Source organism: Vidua chalybeata, chromosome 2 (assembly GCF_026979565.1).
Source record: "Vidua chalybeata isolate OUT-0048 chromosome 2, bVidCha1 merged haplotype, whole genome shotgun sequence".
NCBI lineage: Eukaryota > Metazoa > Chordata > Aves > Passeriformes > Viduidae > Vidua > Vidua chalybeata.
Genome location: NC_071531.1, coordinates 64,862,898 through 64,887,806, shown reverse-complemented (window position 1 = coordinate 64,887,806; position 24,909 = coordinate 64,862,898). Strand labels below are relative to the sequence as shown.

The 24,909-nt window shown below is 56.5% G+C and overlaps 2 protein-coding genes across 9 annotated transcripts; one reads left to right on the top strand and one right to left on the bottom strand.

The window, feature by feature from the left end:
- Positions 1–106: 106 nt before the first annotated feature.
- Positions 107–20,437, top strand: NUMA1 (nuclear mitotic apparatus protein 1). Of its 8 annotated transcripts, none has more exons than XM_053968708.1 (26): positions 107–458; positions 3,140–3,212; positions 4,144–4,232; positions 5,953–6,032; positions 6,728–6,810; positions 6,899–6,979; positions 7,257–7,341; positions 7,744–7,867; positions 8,417–8,571; positions 8,915–9,032; positions 10,490–10,607; positions 10,953–11,093; positions 11,397–11,519; positions 12,561–14,666; positions 15,338–15,379; positions 16,291–16,359; positions 16,440–16,571; positions 16,652–16,870; positions 16,972–17,096; positions 17,192–17,435; positions 18,169–18,436; positions 18,549–18,685; positions 18,797–18,997; positions 19,353–19,463; positions 19,551–19,712; positions 19,906–20,437. In XM_053968708.1, the coding sequence occupies exons 1-26, from the start codon at positions 289–291 to the stop codon at positions 19,939–19,941; spliced, it is 5,292 nt and encodes a 1,763-aa protein (XP_053824683.1). In that variant the 5' UTR covers positions 107–288; the 3' UTR covers positions 19,942–20,437. The 8 variants fall into 8 exon arrangements, with proteins under 8 accessions (XP_053824683.1, XP_053824694.1, XP_053824678.1 ...); XM_053968719.1 differs by having other exon boundaries at positions 7,741–7,867; positions 16,461–16,571; XM_053968703.1 differs by having other exon boundaries at positions 7,741–7,867.
- Positions 20,438–21,463: 1,026 nt separating this feature from the next.
- On the bottom strand, positions 21,464–24,610 carry XNDC1N (XRCC1 N-terminal domain containing 1, N-terminal like). Its single transcript, XM_053968910.1, has 3 exons — positions 23,972–24,610; positions 23,722–23,867; positions 21,464–22,693 (listed from the first exon to the last, which is right to left on the bottom strand). The coding sequence occupies exons 1-2, from the start codon at positions 24,427–24,429 to the stop codon at positions 23,726–23,728; spliced, it is 600 nt and encodes a 199-aa protein (XP_053824885.1). The 5' UTR covers positions 24,430–24,610; the 3' UTR covers positions 21,464–22,693; positions 23,722–23,725.
- Between the last annotated feature and the right edge of the window lie 299 nt (positions 24,611–24,909).

Genomic DNA, 24,909 nt, shown 5'->3' with positions numbered 1-24,909 from the left:
CACACCCCCGTTGTCCCATCTGTGTCACTATACCTTCACGAGTGGCCCCTACCTATGTTCCCCTTGGCCCCAGGCAGCCCTGTAACCCCCCCCCCCCCCCCCCCCCCCCCCCCCGACACTAGGGCTTCCGTCGCTTGGACTGTTGCATGTGTCTCCCAAGTAGCCCATGGCCCCGCGTGCGTACCGGTGACCGGCAGAGCGCTCTCCCCTACAGTCCAACGTGAGTGCCGGACCCCGCGATTCGCGGTCCGCCCGCCCGCGTGACGTCCCCCGGCTCGGCGGTGCCCAATGGGCAGCAGCGGGGGCGGGCGCTGCCGTTCGAATAAGAGCGGCCGCTGCCGTTTGAGTAAGAGCGGCCGCGGCCCGGGCCCTGGCCACTTCGGTCTGGTAGAGCATCGTCAGTACGGCTGGAACCCCGGCAACGCCGAAAACGGACACGATCCCCAGCCACGGTCGCGGTACGGGGAAAGCTGAGGTCACCCGCGGGGCGGGCCCCGCTGGTTCCCTCGGCGGGGGTTCAGGGCCGCAGAGCGAGGCTGTGCTAGAGGCGGGCTAGGCGCGGAACCCTCGGGCGGGCGGGGCACGTGTGTGGCACAGCCTCCGTCTCGGCCAAGCTCAGCGGCGTCCCCGTCCCTAAGGACGGGGCGGTCGCGGCCGGAGCGCTGTGGCTCGGGCGTGCGGTTCTTCGTTTCTCGGGGCTTGGCAAAGTCGGAACCTAAGCCAGCGGCATTCGGCGACCGCGTTCCTCGCGAGTTCCTCTGCTGCCCCCAGCGCCGGTTTGAAAGAACCTTCTCCTTGTGCCCTTCCTGTGCCGAGCTCGGGGCAGCCCATCCTGCGTTCCTGAGCCTCCTCAGGCAGCCCAGGCACTGCGGAGATGACTTCCCAGAGTCTGTGGAACAGCAGCGAGGGGTGAGCGTCCCTTCCTCGCCCGACTCCTCCCTGGTCTAGCTGGTGACCCGTAGGGTCCGGTTCCCGTTGAATCCGTGGCCGCGGGGTGTGTGCGTATCGGGGGTAGTTTTTCAGGGGTCAGCTGGGATGTGAGTCCAGTCAGGTTAGAGGGAGACCATCGGGGGCCATTTTCTGCCGAGCCCCCGGCTTTCCTGAGCTGCTCTGGGGCCGGGAGCGGGTCTGTGCCGGCCACACTGGCACAGCTTTCCGTCACTTGGACTGGGCAGGGCGACGGCAGTGAGCGCGTCGGACGCTTCCCCTCCCCATGGCGAGGCGCCGGAGGCTTCTGTGCCGTGCGCCTTTAACGAGCGCGGCCCCGGCGCGGTGACGTGCGGTGGCGCAGGGCCAGGAAGGGGAACGGCCGCCTGCCAGCCCCGCCGAAGAGAAGCTCAACAACTTTTCTTTTGTGCGTGGCCGCTGGCTCCCTGGCCCTTCCTGGCCTGCCAGCGCTCATGGCGGATTAACCCCAGCGCGCCGACGACGGCCGCGCGGCCCCGGTAAGGCCCCAACAAAGACTTTCTGCCTGTTCCTTCTTTTGTTTTCCACGGGGCTGGGGGGAGCGAGGCGGGGGCGGCGAAGCTCAGCTCGCCGAGCTCCGCCGCCTCGCCGCAGCGTACGGCTCCCAGCCCGGCGCCTCGCGAGCCCCCGAGGTGCGGGTCCACGGGGCCGGGGGTGGCATCGTCGGGCTCGCCAACATCCGGGCGCTCGGGTCGGCGGCTGCTCTCCCCCTCCGCCCCGCGCCAGCTTCCGTACCGGGAGCTGCCGTGGGTCGTTCACCCTGCCTGGGTACTTCCCGCAGCCGGACCCCTGGCCTGGGACAGCCTGGGGCCCGCGGGCGCGACCCTCGCTGCGTTGGCACGTCGGGAGCTCCGGAGCGCGGGCTTGCGTAACGCCGTGTTGTGACCGGAGCGGCGCAGGGGAAGGACAATGCCGCCGCGGCCGCCGCCACGTCCGGGGCTCGTTCCCCGGTCCCCACCGCCGCCCTGCAGCTGCTCTCTTCGGGGATGCAGCTGGAAGGCGCTCACGGCCGCTGCCGGGCTCCCCAACCACTTCCCGCCTGCCATTACGAATGGCACATCCTCACGGAGGGTCATGGCGTTGTCTCAGGTGCTCCGGGTGTACAGTGTCACCAGTGACAAGCCAGACTGTGACTGCGGCAGGAGCGGGTAGCCCTGCCCGTCCAGATCTCACACCAGGCACCAGTATGTTTGCAGACTGGTTCTGGTAAAACCCAGCTCGACGCTGGTGGGACACGGTTTTCTCTGAAGGTCTGCATCCAGTGCTGCTCAAGTGCTTTGCCCTGTGCCTTTGGGTGGATTTTTAGGGAGAGGTCTTGGCTGTGCCACTGGGGGGAGGGACAGTCGTTGCTGAGTGACCCAGCCATGGGACACGGAGCTGGATTTTAGCCAAATTGGAGGGAGGACCTGTCCTGCTGAGGATCCCATGCTTCCCTGGACTGACAGCAGTGGAAGCTCTGTAGTCCCCAAAGCCATCGTGACTGGTTGGCTGTGCTGTGCTGAGCAGCTGCAGATCCCAGCCAGGCTCTTGGCCCGTCATGGTGCGGGTGTTCAGGTGCAATACAGAGTGAGGATTATTTGGGTGACTTTTTGGCTCCCAGCAGTCCCCTCCCCTGGAAGACTACCAGAGTGGCACTGGGGGCAGCCAGCGTGGAGGCAAAGGTCACTGTGAAGGGGACCTGGCAGTGATCCCAGATCCTGTCAGGACAGCTCATCCCTGCTCCCACCCAATGCAGCGATGTCCAGACAGCTCCCTGTACCCCCAGCAGGTGTTTTTTACACTAGCAGCTGTGGGAAGGGGAGCTGGCAGCGCTTCAATGGCTTGGCCACTGCCTTGCTGGGCAAGAAATGTTAGTTAAATTTGGAGGGGAGAGGGAGGGAAGAAGGCACAGCAGGAGAATGAGGAGCCCGAGCAGCAGTTTTCCATTGACCCCTTGTCAGCATCCTAATCTGTGGGAGTGGACCTGGCTGCTGCTCAGCATTACTCCCCATTCTGAGCCTGTGGGGAAGCAGGAGGATTCTGGCTGCTCCTGCACAGCTGGGATGTCCCAGATGCAGGGACACATCCTCCTTTGGTGGGCACAAATGCCTGGTGCTGGGTGCAAGTAATTTAGTAACATAATTACTATAATTTACCTTTTTTATCCCCCCTCCCTCTTTGTTGGTGTTTTTAGGTCTGGACAGGGACCTGATAGGCTGGCCACAATGTCTCTTCACGGTGCAAGAGTTGCTGCTCTCCTTGCTTGGGTAAGTCCCCCCTCCTCTGCTGGAGCTCACTGTATAGGTGGGACATGCTGCTGCCAGCACTGGCAGCTTTGAGGCTTGATGCTGGGGCTTGTCACAGGAGGGATTGTGGCTGGAGCAGGACCTAGGGTAGTGCAGTTCCTACTGTTCCTGGGCAGGTGGGTGTTTGCAGGAGAAGCCTTGCTCACCCTTCCTGTTGAGCAACCAGAAATGCTGGAATGGCTTGGTCTGGTCATGGAAACTGCCTGGGAGATGGAGCTGAGCCTGAAGCAGGCAGCAGCTGTACTGTAAAAGGGTTGTTGGATCTGTCTCACAAAGCACTGCCGTGTCCAAGTGAAAACTCATAGAATGGTTTGGTTTAGAAGGGGCTTTTAAGCTCATTCAACTGTAATGCCCTGCCATGGGCAGGGAGACCTCCCACGAGACCAGCTTGCTCTAAACCACATCCAGCCTAGCCTGGAACACTTCAGGGATAGGACAGCCATGGCTTCTCTGGACAACCCTTACAGGGAAGAATTTCTTCCCAATATCCCATCTAACCCTGTCTCTGTTAGTGGGAAGCCATTCCCTCTTGTCCTGTCACTCCAGGCCTTTGTCCAAGTCCCTCTCCCACTATTTTGGAGCCCCTTTAGGCACTGGCAGGAGCTCTAAGGTCTCCCTGGAGCCTTCTTCAGGCTGAACACCCTCAGGTCTCTCAGCCTTTCCAGGGAAGAGGGGTCCAGCAGCGTGATAAATGAGACCTATGCCAGACTCCCAGATGTGGAGCTGTGGGGATCATGTTCATCTGTTCCCTGGGCAGGGGTGCTTTAAAGGGGTAGATTTACTTTCACCCTCAGACCAGTCTTGCTGTCCCCTGCCAGGACTGGAGATGGTGAGTGGCACTGCACAGTTTTGTCTTGGTTTCTGCCTTCTGACTGTCCCACCCCATTTCTAGGTGAACAGCACAAAGGTTTGTCCTGATCCCCTCAATGATCTGTCCCAGCTCCAGGACTGTAGTGTCTTCATCAGAATTATCCACAAAATGTGAGTATGGGGAGCTGTGTACACATTTCAAACCACGCAGCTGGGTCTGCACTGTCCCTGGAGCAATGGCCTCAGCTGCCAGGAGCTAAGGGGCTCCTGTCTTGGGCAGGGTGGGAGTGGGGGTCTTGGGTTATTTATTCCTCCTTGGCATATGAGATGCTGGAATCTCCATCTCCTCTATGGCACTGCACAGCTGGGGTCTGCCTGCAGAGCCGTTGGGTCGCACAGAGCTGCCCAGGGAATGTTTTGGTCAGAGTTCCTGTTATTTGAGACTTGTTATCACATCTGGCACTTAACATTTGGGTTTGCTCCTGGCATTGAAGAAAAGATCAGAGTGCTACTGCCAGTGGCACAGGGGTTCCTGCAGATACACAGGTGATTATTCATTTCTGTTGATGCCCCTCTGGTGAGCAAACAGCCCAGCAAGTTTTCCTGAATGGCAGCCTTGGGATCCTGAGGAAACCTTTAATCTGGAAAGCAGTGTAAAGAATGACAGTTTCTGCCTCATTAAGTGCTTCTGTTGCCTGGGGATGTCAGGCTGCTGCTGAGAATCCCAAGCTGAGTATAGTGTGGTCAGGATGGAGCCTGTGTACTCTGTCCTGGGACCTGAGGTGGCTGGGCAGGGGTGGGAGGAATGCCTCCTTCAGGAATTGTGTTTGTTCCCTGGGAGCAAGGGGCAACTAAAATTTACAGGCCATAATGGGCATCAGAGGTGGGATGAAGCCTAGTGGTTAAGGAACTAGCAAAACAAATTTTGAGAGGGTGTGAGGCTGCCATGCATTGCTTTCAAACCCTTCCAGTGGGAGGCTCACTGGGAGCTTGTCAACTATAATTACCTCCTGTGCAGGGTAAGGAGAGCCTGCCTGGAGCAGGGATCTGCCTGCAGTGGGTGGGGAGGAAGGAGCTGCCTGCACTGCAGATATATTTAGTCAGACCTGGTTAATCTCCTGGGTCTGTGCTCCAGCTCGGATTAGTAGGGATCCTGGTGGCATGTGCTCTATAAAGAGGCCTGGCCATTGCTTGATAAAGTGGGGTGGCAGCAGGGCAGCTGCCACAGCAGCTGCCTGATCTGAGGAGCTCCTGGTGGCACGAGGGGAAGTCTGTGAGGAGAAGCAAATCCTTGTGGCAGCCCCTGTCCCAGGCCAGGTTCCTGTTTTTGGCACCTTGGGAGTAAGTGACAGTACTGAAGCAGTGCTGGTCAAGCATGATTCGTGTGGATTTTGGGCATGCCATTTCTGAGCTGCAGTTGGGTTCAATGACCCTTGTGGGTCCTTTCCAACTCAGGATATTTCATGAACTGGTGGCTGCTCAGGAAGAGTGTAGTCGCAAATAAGAGCAAGAGGGAGCTTCAGCCTCCCCAAAATCCAGCAAGAAAAGCTCCAGGCTCCATGCATGGACTGGCTCCTGTGGTGCTTCCCGGCCAGTGGGCTCACCACAAGCTCCCTGTGCTATGCTGGATGGGCTGGCAGGCAGAATAGGAAGCAGTGCCAGGGGGGGTGTTGGCTGCCTAGTTCCAGCTGCTCTCCCAGCAGGGAGATTCCAGGGGATTCCACTCCTGTGCATTGCATGGTTGGTTCTGGCTCTGCTGGCCCTGGTGTGGGGGCAGAAGGCAGAGCAGTGCCCCAGATCCAGCCCCTGGCTCAGCAAACTCTGCTGCACAAAACTCAGCATTAGTCTAATCCCTCCAGAAGGAGTTCATGCAAACCCTGCACTCTTCCAGGCACAGGAGCAAGGAAGGGGAGTCTGTGCTGGAGCAGCCGCTGTCAGAGAGGATCTCCTTCATCCATGGTTTCCTGCAGAGTAAGACCCTCCGCTGGTGCTGGGGAAAGCGACTGCCCCTGCTCAGTGCCCCTGACCTCTGAGGGAGTCTGGTCTGCTGTCTGCAGCTTCCCCCTCCACAAAGTGACCCCCTCACCCCACATCAACAGCTTTGTGAGGTGCCAGCAGCTTTCCTGCAGCAGCCTGTGAAATGGGAAAATTCCAGATGGAAATCCTTGTCAGAGCCTGGGTTCAGCGCAAAGGAGGTCCTGGATGTGAAGAGTAGGGTGCCCATGGCTGCTCTGGTGATGCTGCCTTGGAGCAGTTTTCCTAGTTTGGTACCTGGAGTCAAGCTCTTTAAATCACAGTTGAAAACCTTTACCCAAGCAGAAATCCTGGGAGGGGAAATGGGAAGTATTTCACACTTTTGCTCAGCCTTTCCTTGAGGGAAAACACCATATCCCACCTCATATCCACCCAGAGATGGAGCTCTGGGTGGGGAGATGCCAGGGTGGAGAGGCTGGGATTTAGTGTGGAATTCCAGAGAGGGGGAATGAAAGTCGGTCAGAGTTAATGGCCAAGGCTGACCACTGGGGTATCAGGTCTGGAGCCCATCCTGCCCCATGTCCCTTCTCCTTGGGGATGCATTACAGTGCCCTCCTGGCCATGAGTGTCACCTCAGGGGAGGCAGTGTTCCAGTGGCTCCTGTATGACTGGGAATTCTGCTTCATGTGCAGAGCACTGCCGGCACAAATTGGCTTCAGAAAACCTTGTCTCTGCACAGAAACTCCTGGATGGAGAGGAGCTGGCGCTGGCCAAGGTAACTGTGTGGCATGTTTTAGTCCCAGATGGCACCAATGTGCTTGTGACTGGCCTGGGGTTAGTCATGCTTTTCCTGCCTTGCTCAGGTGGCCGTGCTGCTCCTGTATCACACCTCCATGAGTTCCAAGAACTCTGGGGACTGGAATGAATTTGACTACAAGACGCAGGTAATCCCTTTGGGGTTACTCCTCTGATGTGGGGTGCAGGGGGAAGCAGCAGTTCCTTTGGGGGAAGGTGCTCTGAGACATGCCCTCCTGGGTCTTGTTGAAAGATGGTGTGGAGTGGGCACTGTGGTGCTCACTGGTGGTTTTGGGATATCAAAAACGTGTGGCAAGTGTGGGCAGCAGCACAGGCAGGCAGAGAGCTGCCCACCGCCCCACACCTGCTATGGTGCTGCCTGTGACCTGCAGCAGAGCCCCTAACTCTGCAGCTCCTCCAACACAGGTTGAACTGGCATCAATCGTCAAATTTGTGCTGGATAACGAGGAGTGCCTGAATGAGAATCTGGAGCCATTTCTGCAGAGGAAAGGTAAGTGCTGGGCCCTGGCTTTTCCTCCTGTTTGTGCTGCTGTAGCTACCCAGCCATAAAGGCAGCTGCACAACCCAGACGTGCTCAGGTCTACAAAACAGTCCCCTGTAAACTCCAAGAGTAGGACTACCTTAGACCTGCTGGCTCTTCCTATTCAGCAGTACCTCAGCCTTTCCCTGGAGGAGAGGAGCAGGTGGGATGCTGACAGTCTTGTGGGAGCAGAGTTGCTGGGAAAGGACTGTGTAGCAGGAGGGAAGGGGATGTAGGGCAGGTTTATGGCTTTTTCAGTTGGCTGTTCCATCCCTACTGGAATTTGTGGTTCCCATGCCCCTGAGATTTCAGCTGCTCAGCCTCTTAAATATTAAAGATCACAGCCTTCTTCTCCCTTTTTATTTCCAGTAGAGCTGTCCTCATCCAGTGTGTCCAGCAGCAGCTCTGAGGAACATGCCCCATTGTTCTCTCTCCCGCACAAGCAAGAGGTGCGTTTCCTGGAGCTGCAGAGGATCGCCTCCTTCCCCAGCACCAAGTATGTGCCCTGCCTCCTGGCTTCCAGGGGAAATGAGGGAAGGGAGGAGTGGGTAGGGTGGCTTTTGGGAGACGCAGATGTAGCCAGGCTGCATGCTGACTCCACGGAATGCCCTGTTCTGCCTTGGTGCTGTCCTGCTGCATGTTGCTTGGGCATGATGTGGGGATGGATGATGGAGGTGAGCTTGGGCTCTAGCTCCTTTTAGAATTATGGAATCATTCAGGTTGGAAAAGCCCTCTGAGACCACATTGAGTCCAACTGTGCCCTCGGTACTGTCAAGACCACCACTAAACCATGTCTCCAAGTGGAGGCATTTTTCCATATTTGCCCCTGGAGATCTCCAGTGAAAGACCAGCTTATATATTATCTCCTTTATTGAAATTGTTCTGTATGTGTGTTGTTCTGTTCCTAGATTTTTAAGGCAGCAGTTCCTTGGGGATACAGGCAGGAGAACCTGCCTCAGAGATGGGGGTAGCAGAGTGGGTCTGGCTGCATGGGGCCTGCGCTGGCTCAGGATAATCCAGATTGTGTGTGTGTGTCTCCTTGCAGCCTGCCCAGCACTCTGTCTTCGCCCATGGGGGACATCATGCAGACCCCCCAGTTTCAGCTGCGGCGGCTGAAGGAGCAGCTGGCTTTTGAGAGAAAGAAACAGGAAGAGCTGGAGGTGGAGGTGGCAGAGAATCACAAGCTCATCATGGAGAAGGGTCAGTCCAGGACGTCCTGGGGTGCAGGGAGGGGTCTGTGGGGCAGAGATCTCCCCTTGTTTCTCTGACTTTTTTGTTGTGACCCCACCACAACTCTGCTCATGCATGGTCCATCCTGCCATGCCACAAGTGAAACTCCAGGTTCCTTCTTCCATCTTGTATTCCCTTATATATCCTGGGCAACAAAAGCCATGAGTGAAGCAACAGCTATGCTGAGCAGCAGCACTTGTAGCCTGGCTCCTGGATCTCTTGCTGGAGAGGGTTTCTGTGCAGAAATGCTGTTGTGAGGGCTTCAGGTGACATGAAAAGTTTGTAACGGGCCCTTTCTTGCCCCCTTCCCCAGATGCTCAGATCACCACGATGCAGCAGCAGATTGATCGCTTGGTAAAGCTCAATGAGAAGCAAGCTGAAGACCGGCTAGAGCCCAAAGAAATGGAGGAGCTGAGGGAGAAGAATGAGAGGTAACTCTCCAGTAACATCCCCTCCTTCCTCCTAGGTGGGACCTTGTCACTCCCACATCCCCAGACTCTATGTTGTCTGTCTCTTCCCTAGCGGTGCATGAAATGGGAGAAAGCAAACCTTCTTGTTCCTCTGCCACTGGGGAGAAGACAGCATGCACAGAATCAAAAAAGGGCCTGGGTTGGAAGGGACCTTAAAGCTCATTCAGCTGGAATGCCCTGCCATGGGCAGGGACACCTTCAACTAGACCAGGTTGTTCCAAGCCCCATCCTACCTGGCCTTGAATACATCCAGGGATGGGGCAGCCACAGCTTCTCTAGACAAACTGTGCCACGGCCTCATCACCACCTTCTCAAGGAAGAATTTCTGCCCAGTATCCGATTTAACCCTGTCCTCTGTCAGTGGGAGACCATTCCCCATTGTCCTGTCACTCCAGACTCTTGTCCAAAGTCCCTCTTTGGCTATCTTGGAGCCCCTTTAGGTGCTGGAAGGTGCTCTGAGGTGTCCCTGGAGCCTTCTCAGCTCCAGGCTGAAAACCCCCAGGTATTTCCCAGTCTGTCTCCAGAGCAGAGGAGCTCCAGCAGCCCTTGGAGAATCTCCTCTGGACTTGCCCCAGCAGCTCCACATCCTTGTGATACTGGGGACCCCAAAGCTTGAGGCAGCTCTGCAGGTGGGGTCCCACCAGAGAAGAGCAGAATCCCCTCTTACCTTGTTGCCCACACTCTGGGATCAGCCCATGACACAGCTGTGCCACCATCACGCTGCCCATGCCCACAGGGCAGTTATGGCCTACAGCCCATTTTTATTGCAGTGGGCACGGATCCAGTCCCAAACCATGCAGCCTGTTCTACCAGCCCAAACTCTTAACCCAAACTCTGCATGGGAGCAGCTGTTCCTGTTATGTGAAAAAGGTGTGCTGCCCTTATTGGTCTCACCTGCCCTAGAAAAGGGGAAGCTTTCAGGATGATCCTGGAACTGCTGACTCCAGCCTATTTCCTAGGCCTTTACTTTGATCCCATGTACTGGGATCACACACTTCCATGTACTTTGTCACACACTTGAAATCACCTGTCACGCTGTGTCCTGGTCTTTGCTCTGTCCCTGTGCCATTGTTTACTTAGGAAGGCTGCTCAACCTCCACTGGAAGTGCCATGTCTTTTTTTGTCCTTTCCTCACTTACTTCCCTTTGCAGGGGGGTGGCTGGAGTCCCACAGCTGCCTCTGCTCTCAGTTTGGAGCAGTTTGGCTTCTGCAAAGTACAAACATTGCTTATCTCTACTCTGCTTTGCCACCTGTTGGGACCCAGTTTTAGAGCTGGGTTGATGGTAGAGTCACAGCAAGGCATGGAGATCCCTTGGTACCTTTAGTTTCTGTGGCAATATCCAGCAGCACTGATACCTGGTGATATCCTTGTCTGCTGCCAGCATGCACCACCTCCTTAACCACCTCCTTTCCCGCAGCCTTGTGGGGCGCCTGCATGAGGCCTTCAGGCAGTGCCAGGATCTGAAGACTGAAAAGGCCCAGATGGACCGAAAAATCAACCAGCTCTCTGAGGAGAATGGGGATCTTTCCTTCAAGGTATGAGGTGCAGTGTCCTCTCCATGTCCCCACAGCCCAGTTAGTTGTGATGAAACCCAGGCGGGGGTGGATTTGATGGCAGTGCTGGATGCTGGGATGTTTATGGTTCTGCTAATGTGATCTTTGATCCAGTGACCAAGCCTGCCTTGGGCTCTGGATCCTGATCCAAATAGGAACTCTGGTGGGGGAATTGGAGCTGAGTGGAGCTGTCTGCATGTGGTGAACACCCAGAACCCAGGATGCTCATGTGTGCTGCAGCTCTTGGGAATGGGGAGTAGGCAGAGCCCTGAACAGCAAAGGCACACTCTGCCTCTCTTCTGGACTTGGTGGATTTTCACTTGGCAGCTGCGGGAAATCGCCAGCAATATGGTCCAGCTACAACGAGCCCTGAACGAGCTCTCAGAGGAGCACAACACTGCCATGGCACAGTCGCAGGAAAAGCAGCGACAGCTGGAGAAGGAGCTGCATGCAGCCCTGCAGGACAAGGTCAGGGGGCCTAGGGAGTGGTGGGTGCCCCCCTGTAGCTCCCCCATAGCCCCCCCACCAACTGCAAGCAGGGTGCAGCAGCCAGGAGCCTCCTGCCCATTTGTGCCAGCACACAGGGAGAAGCTGTGTAACTGTCAGCTCCTGTGGGAAGCCTCTCCTGGTGGGATTGGCTGCTCTCATTGAATGGGGAGAGATAAAGCTGCTGGAAAAACATGGTGTCAGTACTGAGTGGGTGACTGTGCCTCTCCTTGGTTGGTTGGCTCTTCTGTCTTGCACCATGCTGAGTCCCATTTCTGTCCCCAGAAATGCTCAGAAGAGAAAATTGAGATTCTACAGGGAAAGATTTCTATGCTGGAGGACCAATTGGCCAAGCTGGACGAGTACAGCACCCAGGAGAAGGGAGAAGTCATGGGGGACATTTTGAAGGTACACTGGGGCTCCTGCAGCAAGGGCTTTGAATGGTAAACTACTCCAGCTGGAGAGAGCAGCAGGTGCCAGGAGATGCATGGCAAAGCCATGTGGGGCAGAGCCTGATGCTCTCTGCTGCTGGACAGGGAATGTGGGGCTGAGCACTCTGGGAGAGCTCCTTTTGGACTGAATTTGCAAATACTGCTGTCAGGGAGGTGGTGGCTCCCCCAGCTTCCCACAACATTAATTGGCTGTGAAGAGAGCATCTCCTGCATGGTGAGAAAAAGGTGTTTGGTCCAAGGGAGCAGAATGGCACAAGGCTGAGGGGAAAGCAAAGTGCCCTGGGGGTGTGATGGTAGGGAAGGCAGGCACTGGGCAGTTCCCAGTGGGATGCAGCATGTGGGGCTCTGGAGCATGTTGGCTACAGCTTAAATAATACCTAGGTAGTGCATGTTTTGTCTCTGTAGTAATCTGACCTTGGCTGGGCACCAGGTGCCCACCAAGCCCTATTATCACTCCCGTTCCCAGCAGGACAGGGGAGAGAAAAATAAGATGGAAAAGAACTAGTGGGCTGAGATAAGGCAATTTATCTAAAGCAAAAAAGGAAAAGTGAAAGTTTGTGTGCATAAGCAAAGAGAAAAGCTAATCTCTACTTCCCATCAGTGAGTGATGTTTAGACACTTCCTGGGAAGCAGGGCTTCAGCACGTGGAGTGGTTGCTCCAGAAGGCAAACACTAAAATAATGAATGTCCCTATTCCTCCTACATCCCTTAGCTTTTATATCTGAGCTGACATCATATGGTGTGGAATATCCCTTTGGTTAATTTAGGTCAGTTGGCCTCGTTGTGCCCACTCCCAGGATCTTGCCCACTCCCAGACCCTTGCTGAGGGGGAATGTTAAGAGTTCATTTTCACTTAGAAGCTTTCACAGTGTTGTGTTTTGCATGGGTAGCTGGAAAGGTGTTGATAACACACCAGTGTTTTGGGTACTGCTGAGCAGCACTATGTCTCTGTCTCAATCAGACCCAATACAGTCTTCCCTGCTTTTCTCTTTGCCAGCTGGAGGAGCTGAAGCAGGAAGTGTCCAGCCTTACAGCCAAAGGACTGCAGCTGGAGAAGGAGAAGCAGCAGCTGGACAGCCTTGTCACCAGCCTCCAGAGCTCCCTCTCCGAGAGCCACCGGGCCCAAGAGAAACTGAAGCGAGACCTGCAGGCACAGGCTGCTGAGGGCCAGGCTGAGCAGCTGGCTGCCCTCAGTGTCCAGCATGAGCAGACCCTGCGGGAAAGGGACTCTGCCCTGCAGCAGCTCCAGCAGGCCAATGCATCCCTGAGCAGCCAGCTACAGGCTGTGGATGAGGAGAAGGCTGCACTGAGCTGCAAGGTCAGTGAACTGGAAGCCCAGATCCTGGAGCTGGGTGCCCAACGGCAGCAGGGAGTGGCAGCAGAGGCACTGAAAGCCCAGCTGCAGGAGCTGGAGGGCAGGCTAAAGGAAAGCCAGCAGAGGCTGGCTGAGAGGGAGAAGCTGGCCCGGGAGAACAGCCGCCTGCAGGAGCAGCTGCTCTTCCTGGAGGAATCCCTGCGGAACACTGAGGGTATACTGGAGGATGAGAAGAGACGGGCAGCTGAGTGCCTGGAGGGCAACCTCGCCAGGATCGCTGAGCTGGAGGCAGAGCGACAGCAGCTGGTTCAGGGCCGGGAGCCAGCTCTGCCAGAGCGGGATGAGGAGCTGGCCACATGCCAGGTGATAGAGGAGAGCCAGGAGCAGCCTGTGGGATCCTCTCCTGCTGCCCAAGGGGAGGACAAAGAGTGCAGGCGGCTGAAGCAGGAAATACAGGCGCTGAGCCGGGAGCACAGCCGGACCTGTCAGCAGCTGCAGGCTGAGCAGGAGAAGGTGGCTGTGCTGGAGGCCCAGGCAGAGCAGCTGGCTGGCCTCCAGGCTGACTTGTCCAGCACTCAGTCATGGGCAAAGGAGAAGGAGAACGAGGAGCAGAAGCTGAGGGCCAAGATTTCATCCCTGCAGGAGAAGATGGCTGTGGCAGAGCAAACAGCAGCCCAGCGTGTGGCCAAACTGGAGGCAGATGCCCAGAGAGCTGCTGAGGCACTGGAGGGAGTCTCCCAGCAGTTGTCCCAGGAGAAGCTCAAATCCAAGGAGTTGGAAGGCACCATGGATCAACTGCGGATTGCAGAGAAGGAGCTGGTGTCCCTCCGCTCTGCTGTGCAGGAGAAGGAGAGCTGGAAGGAACAAGTGTCCCAGTGTGTCCAGGAGATGGAGAGGAAGAACAGCCTGATCAGCAGCCTGGAGCATGAGGTCTCCATCCTCCATCATCAGGTGACAGAGAAGGAAGGGGAGAGCAAGGAGTTGAAACGCCTGATCCTGGCTGAGTCAGAGAAGAGCAAGAAGCTGGAGGAGAGGCTGCGGGTGCTGCAGACAGAGATGGCCACTGCAGCCTCCCGTGCAGCTGAGAGGTGCTCATTGATGAAGGTGGAGGTGCAACGGTGCCAGGAAGAGATGGAGAAGCAGCGGATGACCATTGAGGCCCTGAAGAGGGACCGCCATTGCCAGAGCGAGCGGGAAGATGAGCTGCGGCAGGAGGCAAAGGCCTGCCAGGACAAGTGCCTACAGAAGGAGCAGCTCCTGGCTGCTTTGCAGCAGGAGTTTGACAGTGCTCGGGCTGAGCATGCCTCCCTGGAAAGCCAGCACCACCAGGATCTGGAGCAGAGAGCAAAAGCTGTGTCCATGCTGCAAGCTGAGCTAGCACAGGCCAAGCTGGAGGTGGCTGAGGTGCCGTCACTGCGGGAGCAGTTGGCAGAAAAGGACCGGGCCATTCAGCGGCTGCAGGCTGATGCAGCAGAAGCAGGGGTACAGCTGGCAGAGCTGCAACAGGCCAATGCTCAGCTGGCCAAGGAGAATCAAGGACTCAGCGAGAGCCACAGCCAAGGGCAGCAGCAGCTTGAGGCAGAACTGGGCCAGGCCAGGGAGCGGCACATGCAGGAGCTGGAGCAGCTGCGGGCAACATCTGAGAAGCTGGTGACCAGCAGCAGGCAGGAGGCTAAGGAGGCAGTACAGAAGCTGGAGGACCTGAGTAAGGAGTATGAGAGCAGCAAGGTGGCAGCCTTGGAAGAGAGGAAGAAACTCCTGGAAGAGAAGCAGAGACTGACAACTCAGGTAGGGGTTCCACTCCCAGCAGGAAGGATGTGGATGGGGGACCCCTCCTGGAAGAGGGGTGTGTTCAGCATTCTGCAACCCCTGAATCCATGTCCTGCTCAGCACAGGGACTAGGGGTGTGGGACACATTTCTAGGTGTGAAAGGGACTGTCACATTCAGGTGCTGCTGGAGTGTTTCCTGAGAAGGGCAGTGATGCTGGGGAATGATCTGGAGCACCAGTAGGATGAGCAGCAGCTAAGGGAGTTGGTGGGCGGGGCTAAGCCTGGAGAAAAGGAGGCTAGGGGGAAGCGGTCTGTCCCCTGAAAGGGTGAAACTGCTCCCTGAAAAAAGAGTGCAGCCAGGTGGAGGTCTCCCAGGTAACTTGTTCTCCCAGTTAACAAGTGGCATGACAATAGGAAATAGTTTCAAGTTGTGCCTGGGGAGGCTTAGGTTGGATATTAGGAAAAAATCCCTTCCCTGAAAGGATTATCCAGCCAAGGCACAGTCTACTCAAGGTAGTGGTAGAGTCCCTATCCCTGGAGGGATTTAACAGACACGTGGACATGGATTAGTGGTGGTCTTGGCAGTGCCTCAATCTCAGAGGGCTTTTCCAACATAAATGACTCCATGATTCTATGAAAAACAGCCTATGCCTCAGCTGTGTACTCACCTCTACCTTTTGTGCTTGCAGGTGGAGCAGTTGGAGATAATCCAGAAGGACCAAACTAAACAGGTAACACACCAAGAGCTGGCTGCTCAGTGCCAGTGCACAGCCCTCCTTGTTTGTAACTTCCTGTTGGAGCCACCCTCTCCTCTTGTGAACTGTTCACAGTATGGACCCAGCCATGGGGCACTTGGCTCCAAGTCTCTGGGCACCTTCACCTCCAGGGAGTAGCAATTGGGGTCCCATCCTGCCACCTGCTCCCTCACATTAGTGCCTGCAACTTGGCATGGCTTGCTTGCATGCCCCATGGCAGCACATGCAGCAAGTGGCTGTCAGGAGCATCCAGGGCTCCTCAGTGTAGGACTATCAGTGCTGTGATGGCTTCCTTCCCCACCTTTAACCAAGGCACAACCAATAGGAACAGCTGCAGTCAGACAGCATGGTCCAGATGTGGCTAAAGCAGCATTAATCTCAGATGTGGTAGGAGTTAGCACTTGGGAAACAATGCTGGAAAAGCCACATTTCCCTGTCCAGTTCCAGCCAGAGCAGCCCAGGACTCTGCAGAGGCTTTGTGGCTATGACCAGGGGACTGGGGGCTCCTTAAGCATCCCCTGGAACAGGGAGATCATGGCCAGGCCAGAACTTGGAGCAGCCAGCTACCGGTGTCAAGAGTGCTGGATTACTTGTGGGACTCCAGGTTGCAAGCGCTGGGGCACTTGGAACTTAACACAGGCTTTGCTTCCACCGCGTGGCTGCTCTTTACGCTTGGGTAGTTCCAACCAGCCTTGCTGTAAGGATTAACATGAGGTGACTGTCACCTTGCCATGTCCTGGGATCTTGGCGGTGGGTGGTGCTGAACGGTCGCCCTGTGGCAGATTGTGCCTTAGAGCTGGCTAGAGAGGAGGGGCTGTGCTCCTCCACAGGAAGATTGTAGTTTTGTGCCTGGAGCGGGTCTCACCAAGCCATGTTCTTTCTTCCAGGTGGAGGAGCTGAATAAAAAACTGACTCAGCATGAGAAGGCCACCTGGGCCCAGCAGCAGAGAGTTAAAGTAAAGAGGGACTGAAAACCTGGGGGCTGAGCCCTGGAGCTGTTCATGCTGCCAGGGGGCTAACCTGGGTTGCCTCTAAGCAAGTCTTTCCCTGCCCACAGGCACTCGAAGGGGAACTGCAGGCAGCGGTCACGAGCCATCAGGAGAAGGTGGCAGAGCTGCAGGTGCAGCTCACCCAGAAGGAGCAGGCAGCTGAGCACTACAAAGGGCAGGTATGCTGGGAGCTAATATGGTCCTGCTGTCCTTTACATTGCTGGGAAGCTTGACAGGATTCCTTTGCTTTATATCCTAGATGGAGAAGGCAAAAAGTCATTATGATGCTAAGAAGCAGCAGAACCAGGAGCTATCAGAGAAGCTGAAGGCCATGGAGCACCTGCAGAAAGAGAACACAGAGCTTCACAGCAAATCAGAGAGGCTGGCCAAGGAGCTACAGCAGAGCATCCTGCAGGCCAAGGAGTCTGAGATGAGCTGCAAGAATCTTACCAGCCAGATCCACAGTCTGGAAGCTCAGGTGAGTGGCATAGTTGAGCTTCAACCTCCTTGTCCTTGCTTCCATCACCACCTCACTTGGAGGATAGATCCATGCATTCCTCCCTGCTTGCCAAATGACAGGTGCAGGAACTCAGCAAGTTCCAGGTGATGACTGCCACAGTAAAGGGACAGGAGACTTCCTGCCAGAGTGTGGCTGACCAGAGCACTGACAGCCTCGATGAGGCACAACTGCTCAACTCCACCAGGTACCAGATCTATCTGCTTCCAGCACCCCAAAAATCCACTGTTCCTGCTGGCCTGGTAAGCCTGCTGGTGCTACCCTCATCCCCTGTCTCTGCAGGAAGGCTACCAGCTCTCAGTTGGAAGTCTCAGTGTTGCCATCAGAGAGTGAAGAGTCACTGCTGTCTCAGCGGCTGCCCCAGAGGAAGTCATCCCTGGAGAGTCTCTACTTTACTCCCATCCTCTCTGAGACGCCATCGCAGCTTGAGAACAGCACCAACTTCCTGGGTGACTTCTCGCTCGACTCTGGGTGCAAGACCCGCTCCGCCCGGCGCCGCACTACCATCAACATCACCATGACAGATGTGAGCAGGGGGCCCCTGCTGGGGAATGCAGGGATCAGGAGCAGCACTGCAGAGGGACCCAGCATGCTGGGAATTGAAAAGCTGAACATGACCTGTCAATATGCACTGGCAGCCTAAAGTCCAGCCATGTCCTTGGCTGATCCCCAGCACTGTGGGAAGCAGTGCAATGTGGGGATTCTGCCCCTCTGCTCCACTCTGGTGAGACCCCACCTGCAGAGCTGCTTCCAGCTCTGGGACCTGCAAAATCAGAATGACATGGAGTGCTGGAGTGAGGACAGAGAAGGTCACAGACACTCTCCCAAGGGCTGAAGTCCCTCTGCTCTGGAGACAGGCCGAGAGAGTGGGGGGTATTCAGCCTGGAGAAGAGAAGGCTCCAGGGAGACCTTAGAGCACCTGCCAGTGTCTAAAGAGGCTCCAAGAGACCTGGAGAGGGACTTTGGACATAGGCCTGGAGTGACAGGACAAGGGGGAGTGGCTTCCCATTGACAGAGGGCAGGGTTAAATGGGATATTGGGAAGAAATTCTTCCCTGTGAGGGTGGCAAGGCCCTGGCACAGGTTGCCCAGAGAAGCTGTGACTGCCTCATGCCTGGAAGTGTTCAAGGCCAGGTTGGATGCAGCTTAGAGCAACCTGGTCTAGTGGAAAGTGTCCCCAGACAAGGGAAGTGGGGGTGGAAGGAGGTGAGCCTTAAGGTCCATTCAACTGAAATGCATTTGTGGATTTTTCTCTCCCAGAAACAGGCAGAGTCTGACGAACTGGTCTGCATCAAGAACATCCCATTGGCTCAGTCCACAAAAACGTCTTCCCCTGCTAAGGGCCGTCTCTGCTCAGGTGCCTCCACTCGTTCCCTCACCAGCTTCCCCTCCCAGGAAACTCTTGCAAAGCTGGAAGCCTCTTCCCCAGAGAAGACCCCTGGCAATTCAGCACTGTTGGGCCTCCCTGGGTACCGGCCAATCACCCGTAGCTCCCTGCGCTTGCAGCGGACCAGCAGCTCCAGCCTCGGTGTGTTTGGGCAGGGTAGTCACTTGGACTGCTGGCTGTGGGGTTCTGCCCTGGCTTGGGGGAGTCAGGTCTTACATGGAACCCCCCTCATCCTTCCTTGCTTTGGATTTAGGCCAGAACACCATGAAGCTGGGCACATGCCAGGATGAGCCAGAGCAGCTGGATGACTGGAACCGCATTGCAGAGCTGCAGCGGCGGAACCAGGCCCGCCCCCCCCACCTGAAGACCAGCTACCCCCTAGAGAGCATGGTAAGGGGTGAGAGGGAGAGGTTAGGCAGCTCTTTGTCCAGAACTGGGGTTTGGGAGGGGGTCTGGGAACGGACAGTGCCCCTCGGCAACATCCTCATGTCTCCTCCCCAGCCCTCCACTTCCTTGGGAACCATCACAGATGAGGATGTGAAGATGGGGGACCCAGAAGAGACGCTGCGACGTGGCAGCATGCAGCCCTCCCAGATCATCGCCACCAGTAGCCAGTGCAGCACCCAGGCCAGCAGCATCATTACCCGGCAGCAGAGGAAGCGCCTCTTGGAGGAGACCCACCAGGGCCCTGACACCCCCCCGGTGAGCTCAGCCCAGTTCCCCATCACAGTACACTATGGTAACAAGAGGTGTTCCAGGTTTTGAGTGAGCTTCTGTGGCCCTGTGGGTAACATTCCCATTCACCACATGTTCCCACTGATCCTCGATTCCAGTACCCAGTATTCCCAGCATCCAGTGGTGTGTGTAGTACTCATGATGCTCCCAATACTGGCAAGGAGGCCATTCCAGAGGTGAAGGGCTGAGCCTTCTGCCTTCCCTGGGCACTGCTACCCTCAATCACATCCCCTCCCTGTGGCCCCTCAGTTCCCTCATTGCTGCTAGCCCCACAGCAGCCTGACACCCAGATGGCAGTACTAGCTGGTGCCCTGTTTTCCAGTCCAAGAAGCCAACCAGCTGCTTCCCACGGCCACAGACCACCCAGGACCGCAGTGAGCAGAGTGGTTCCCAGGTCAGTCAACACAGCGAGCAGCCTGCCCCAGCCACACAAGTAAGCTTCAGAGGGAAAAAGAGGGATCAGAAGGGACCCCTCTGTCCTGTTTCACCCTGAGCTAATGGTCCTGCCCCTCTTTTGCAGGCTCAGAGACGCCAGTCAATGGCATTCAGCATCCTCAACACCCCCAGGGAGCTGGGGAGGCGCCTGCTGCGCCGGGCGGTCACCCAGAGGCGCACTCCCACACCCTCCAGCGGCACCCGCCGTTCATCCCGCATCGCCACCGCCAAGTCCCCAAAGGGCAAGGTACGTACTGCCTTGACCCCCTGTCATGCTCACCCCAGTGACCCCAACCCCTGCCTTGGATTCATGCAGGCCATGGGGGAAAGGGGGACAATCCTTGCTGTCTCTGGGGGTACTATGGTAACAGCAGGTCCCAGCATGGGGCTTGGTCATGTTCATGGTCCCTAACATCCCATCTTCACTCTGTCCTTTCCAGGCCAGTCGCCAGTCACGCAAGGACAAGCAATCCTGAGGTTTACCCAGTCCCTGCATTGCTGGCTCTGCCCTGGCCCCCCACCTGCACTACCCTCACCTCTTCCTGTCCCCCCAGGGCTCAGGAGCACTGAGGGTGAACAGGTGAGGCCACCCACACAACTGCCTTGCATATCCCACTGACAACTGTGGGCGTGCTCTGGGCATGGCAAGGCCCCCTTGCCCTTCCTGTACCCACTGTCACCCTAAACCCTTCTGGGACCCAAGGCAAGGGGATGCACAGAGGTTGAGGGCTAGAAACACACAGGGGTGCAGGGGCTGGCACCAGGCTGCAGCTGGAGGGGCTGAGCTCTCCCCAGGGATATCCTGCAGCCCCAGTTACAGGGACAGAGGTGAAACTTAGCATCCCTAGGGCCACTACCCTTGCTCCCTGTGTGTGGGACCCCCCCCACCTGCCCTGTCCTGCTCCTCCCAGGGAAGCTGAAGCAGCATTTTGAAATGTTTCTACTTGTAAATAAAGTGTATTTTTCACCTGATCTGGGGGTCCTGGCTTCCTCCTCCTACAGTTCCATGCACTGGAACCGTTATCAGGGTTTGAGGGGAAGAAAAGCATGACCTCCTCCTTGCCCTATCACTGAACTACACAGGGTGTCCCAAGGCAGGATGCTCATGCAGGGAACCTGCTGTACCACCAAGCAGTCATAGTGCAGATTTCTGTCTTTCTTCTTTTTCTCCTTTAACTTACTCTTCTCCAGTAGCAACCCCTGCCATTACAGTGCTTCAAACCACACCAAACCTGGCCATGGGGCTGGAAGCACCTTCTCCATCCTGACACCAGCCTTGCCACAGATGTCTGGGGGCTGCACTGTCTCTGCCCCTTGGAGTACTGCAGGTTCAGCCCTCGGGGTGGTGATACAGGGTTTGTCCCCAGCTCTACTGTCCTACTGCAGGCACTGAGGTGAGGATGGGGCCCCTGGTGTCTCCCTGCAGTTGCTGGCATGGTGCTCTACCTCTGCCACACCAAAGGGTAGCTGGCAAATGGGGCAGGGCACCGAGGCATCAGGGAATAAGGAAGGCCAGGCTATGGTGGGGTCTTCTCCACACTGGGAGGTGTGTGTGGGGAACAGATTCAGCAGGAAGTGGCCAATGAAAAGGGAAGGTGATATGGTTGTCACAGGCTCACTAGTGTTGGGATGCTATGGGGTTTAGACTGACACCCTCCCTGATGGTTCTCATGGCAGCCTGGGAATGCACTGTGATGCCCCTCCAGTGCCAGGTCACAAGCAGGAGTGGTATTCCTATCTATGGAACTGCCATCACTATCCCCGTTTGCTGCTCAGTGTCCCCTGGACACCAGAGGACATCCCTGCCAAGCACCCACCTGAGCAGATGGGGCAGACACCTGTCTGCCCATCACTGCTGGCCTGTCCCCTGTCATTCCTCCTGACTTACCTCTCTTGGGGGCCACAGGCTTAGGCTCTTCCTTTCACCCTGGGCATCCTTGAGGTGGCAGCTGGAGCCCTGCAGAGGTACCTGCATGGGTAACATGCTGAAGGTACCCTATGCCACATGCTGCCAGCCCAAAAGAGTGAAGGGCTGGGCCCAGAACTATCTGGGAAAGACTGAGAGCAGTAAACAGCCAGGGTGAGGGCAGGAGGAAGACAGTGACCCATGGCAGTGACCTGCCAGGAGGGCTGGGTACACAATGCCTGTCCAGCTGCCTGCAGGTACTTGAGGGAGCTAAAGAGAACATCCGGTGCAGAGCCTGGGGAAAAGCAGGCAGGAATGACAGAGACAGAGGACAGTTTGGGTTGGAGGAGATTTTAAAGCTCATCTTGTTCCAAGCCCCCCCACCATGGGCAAGGACACTTTCCACTAGACCAGGTAGCTCCAAGCCCCATCAAACCTGGCCTTGGAACACTTCCAGGGATGGGACAGACACAGCTGCTCTGGCATTTTACCACCCTCACAGAAGAATTTCTTTGTAATATCCTATATAATCCTGTCTTCTGTCAATTTGAAGCCACTGCCCCTTGTCTTGTCCTCCCAGCCCATTGTCCCTCTCCAGTTCTTTTGGAGCCCCTTCAGGCAGTGGAAGGGGCTCCCAGTTCTCAGAACCTTCTCATCTCCAGGCTCAACAGCCCTGGATGTCCCAGCCTGTCTCCACAGCAGATGGGCTCCAGCCCTCAAAAGCATTTCCATGGCCTCCTCTGGACTCATTCCAGTTGCTCCACCCTTCTGAGGTTGGGGATCCCAGAGCTGGAGGCAGCTCTGCAAGTGGGGTCTCACCTGAGCAGAGCAGAGGGGCAGAATTCCCCCTTGTCCTGCTGCCCACAGTGGCTGGGGGCCAGCCCAGGACATGGCTGTGCAGATTCACTCACCTGGCACTGCAGGACCTCCCACATCCTTGGCCAGCAGCTCTGGGTGACCCCCCCAGGGTGCTTGTGCCAGCTCTGGGCCTCAGCACCTGGTTCTGTGCTGCCAACAGTGCCATTCAGGCAGAACAGCTGAGGTGGGATGGGCTCCAGGCAGCCCCTTCCAGCTTCCACAGGCAGCTCCTCAGTTGCTTTTCCTCCTTGGATCTCCTGGGAGTGTCAGCCTTGCAGGAGGACAAAGGTGGTGGGAGCTGGGGCTCTGGGGTCCAAGGAAGTACCTCAAGGTGCTCCAGGCCACACTGTGCAGGGACAGGATGGGGTGGACCACATCAGGCCATGTAAATGCATGGTTCAGGAAAGAAAGTCCTGTGAAAGGCAGGGCTGGAGCACCAGGGTCTGTCTAAGGTCAGCATCCTCCTGTGGGACAAGGAGAGGCCCCAGGCAATCAAGACAGGTACCTTGTGCCCACCACTCTGGGCACAGCCCCTAGCTCAGCCCAGCAAGTACCTCCTGGGCTTTCCATGGGGCACAAGTGGTGTCCGTGGAGGAGCAGCCCCTTCCTGCTGCCTCCCCATGAAGAGGGATACATGGGAGTATGAGAGACACCTACTGTGCCCTGGGGTGGCCATAGGAGGTCAAGCTCCTGCCCCTATGATTGTGCAGGCAGATGAAGGAAAGCCCAAAGCGGCTGCATGGACTGAAGAGATGGCTGCAGGTGAGCTGCAGACTGTTGCAGTTCTGGAGACAGGCGTGCAACTGAACTCACCGAGTTCATGTGACAAGAGCCAAAGTTTATTGATGGGCTTCCCCTTTTATAGGGGCTTCAAAATTCCTGCACTTGAACATTTGATTGGTTGGGGTCTTAACACCACCTAGCTCACTGACCAACTAGATGTCTGCATTCAGGATTGAATGGGATTGGCTGGGTTCCCCTGTTTGAATTTGAATCCAACCTATCATTGTCTTCCCAGGGACTTGTTGATTTCTACTCTTTAACGAACTAGGCTGGCCGAGTTGGGTCTGTTATGGCCAATCTTACCTGTGCAGCTTCAGACCAACTGCAGCTGTTACAGCAGGTGGTCCCATGTCTGCCCCACTGTCAGCCCTAAGAAATCTGCTGTGGGGAAGAGCAGCTGGGGTGGATGGGGCACAGCACTGACCACTGTCCCAACACCACTCCTACCTCTACTTGTTGCTCTGTTGCTGTGCCACCCAAGATATCTGGGGGATTATGGGCACAAGAAAGGGAAGGGAAGCAGAGCTAGTACAGCTTTCCTTAGGCCATGAACAACCCTAACCCCTGGTCTACCTGTCCTCTTCTACCCTCCTATCAGCCACATCCTACTGCCAGCCCCATTCCATCACCATCTCCCCATATCAGCTCCAACCTACCACGAGGCCCACATCTCTTCCCCCATGCCTTTTTCCTTTGGATCAGTCCTTACCTTCCTAAAACATCTGAACCCCGCAGTGATTCTGGTCCAGCTTCGAGTCAGCTGGTGTCATCAGTGTGACAGTGGGCACCAAGGTGAGATAGGGCTGGTCACAGGGCCATGAGAAGCATCCCACCTCAAACTGCAGAAATGTGCAGCTGTAGTTCCCTGGGGAGCAGTGGGAAGGACAGAGACAAGGGGGTTCAGAGCTGCTGACCCCATTGTGGGGCATGGCCCTGGCTCCTGCACAGGAGTGGGGAACAGGGAAGTATTAATGTCAACGTAGCCAATGGGACTGGCTCTCTCTAGTCGCAGCTCCACACTCAGCTGCCTACTGTTATCCTTGGGGCAACCAAGCCAGGGCTGTATGCTATCCTCACTCAGCAGGTTTTCTGTTGGGTCCTTGGGGTCCTGCACACACAGCAGGGACACAGCATCATATACCAACCCCTCCCCTCCAGCTTGTTCTGGATATGAGAAGAAGCACAGAATTCTCTGGTAACCTACAGGAACAACATCCCACTTAGAGTAAGAATGACATGAATCATTGCTCTTCAGCTTAACAAGGAGAGGTTGTACTGCACCCTGTCGTGCCCTGACCCACCTCTTCAGAGACCCCAGCAGCTCAGAGGGATCACCTCCACACCCAGCCCCCCAGAGGAAACCCCCAGGCACCTGGGAGGAGAAGGACACCACATAGCTGATTTTAACTGGAGCCATTCAGGATCCTTTGGAGACAACACTCTGCCAGAGCGTAACTTCCCTTTGGATGCCTCCGGTGCCTGGTGGGGTGAGAGTCTGATGACCTTGGGCATCTCCTGGCTTTGGAACCATTCAGCAGCACCCCAGCCCCATCCCACCACCTCGGTGCCTCCCAGACCTGCCCCACCACCCCTCAGGTAACCCCCATATCTGACTCACAATCCCCCAGCTCCCTTCAGCCACTCCTGTGCCCCCAGCTCACCACACAACACCCTATTCTGCCCCCCGAGTACCACCCCACAGCCCACAAGCCCCAGCCCCCCAGCGCCCTCAAATCCTTACCCGCAACTCCCTTCAGCTCTACGGCCCGCGTTCCCAGACCGACAAACAACGCCTCAGAGCTATTCTGCCATCGCTATAGCTCCCCAGTCCTTCCCCACTTTCCCAGCCCTAGTAAAGCCCTGGCTCTGCCCCACAGCCTCTCCACGCCATTTGCCA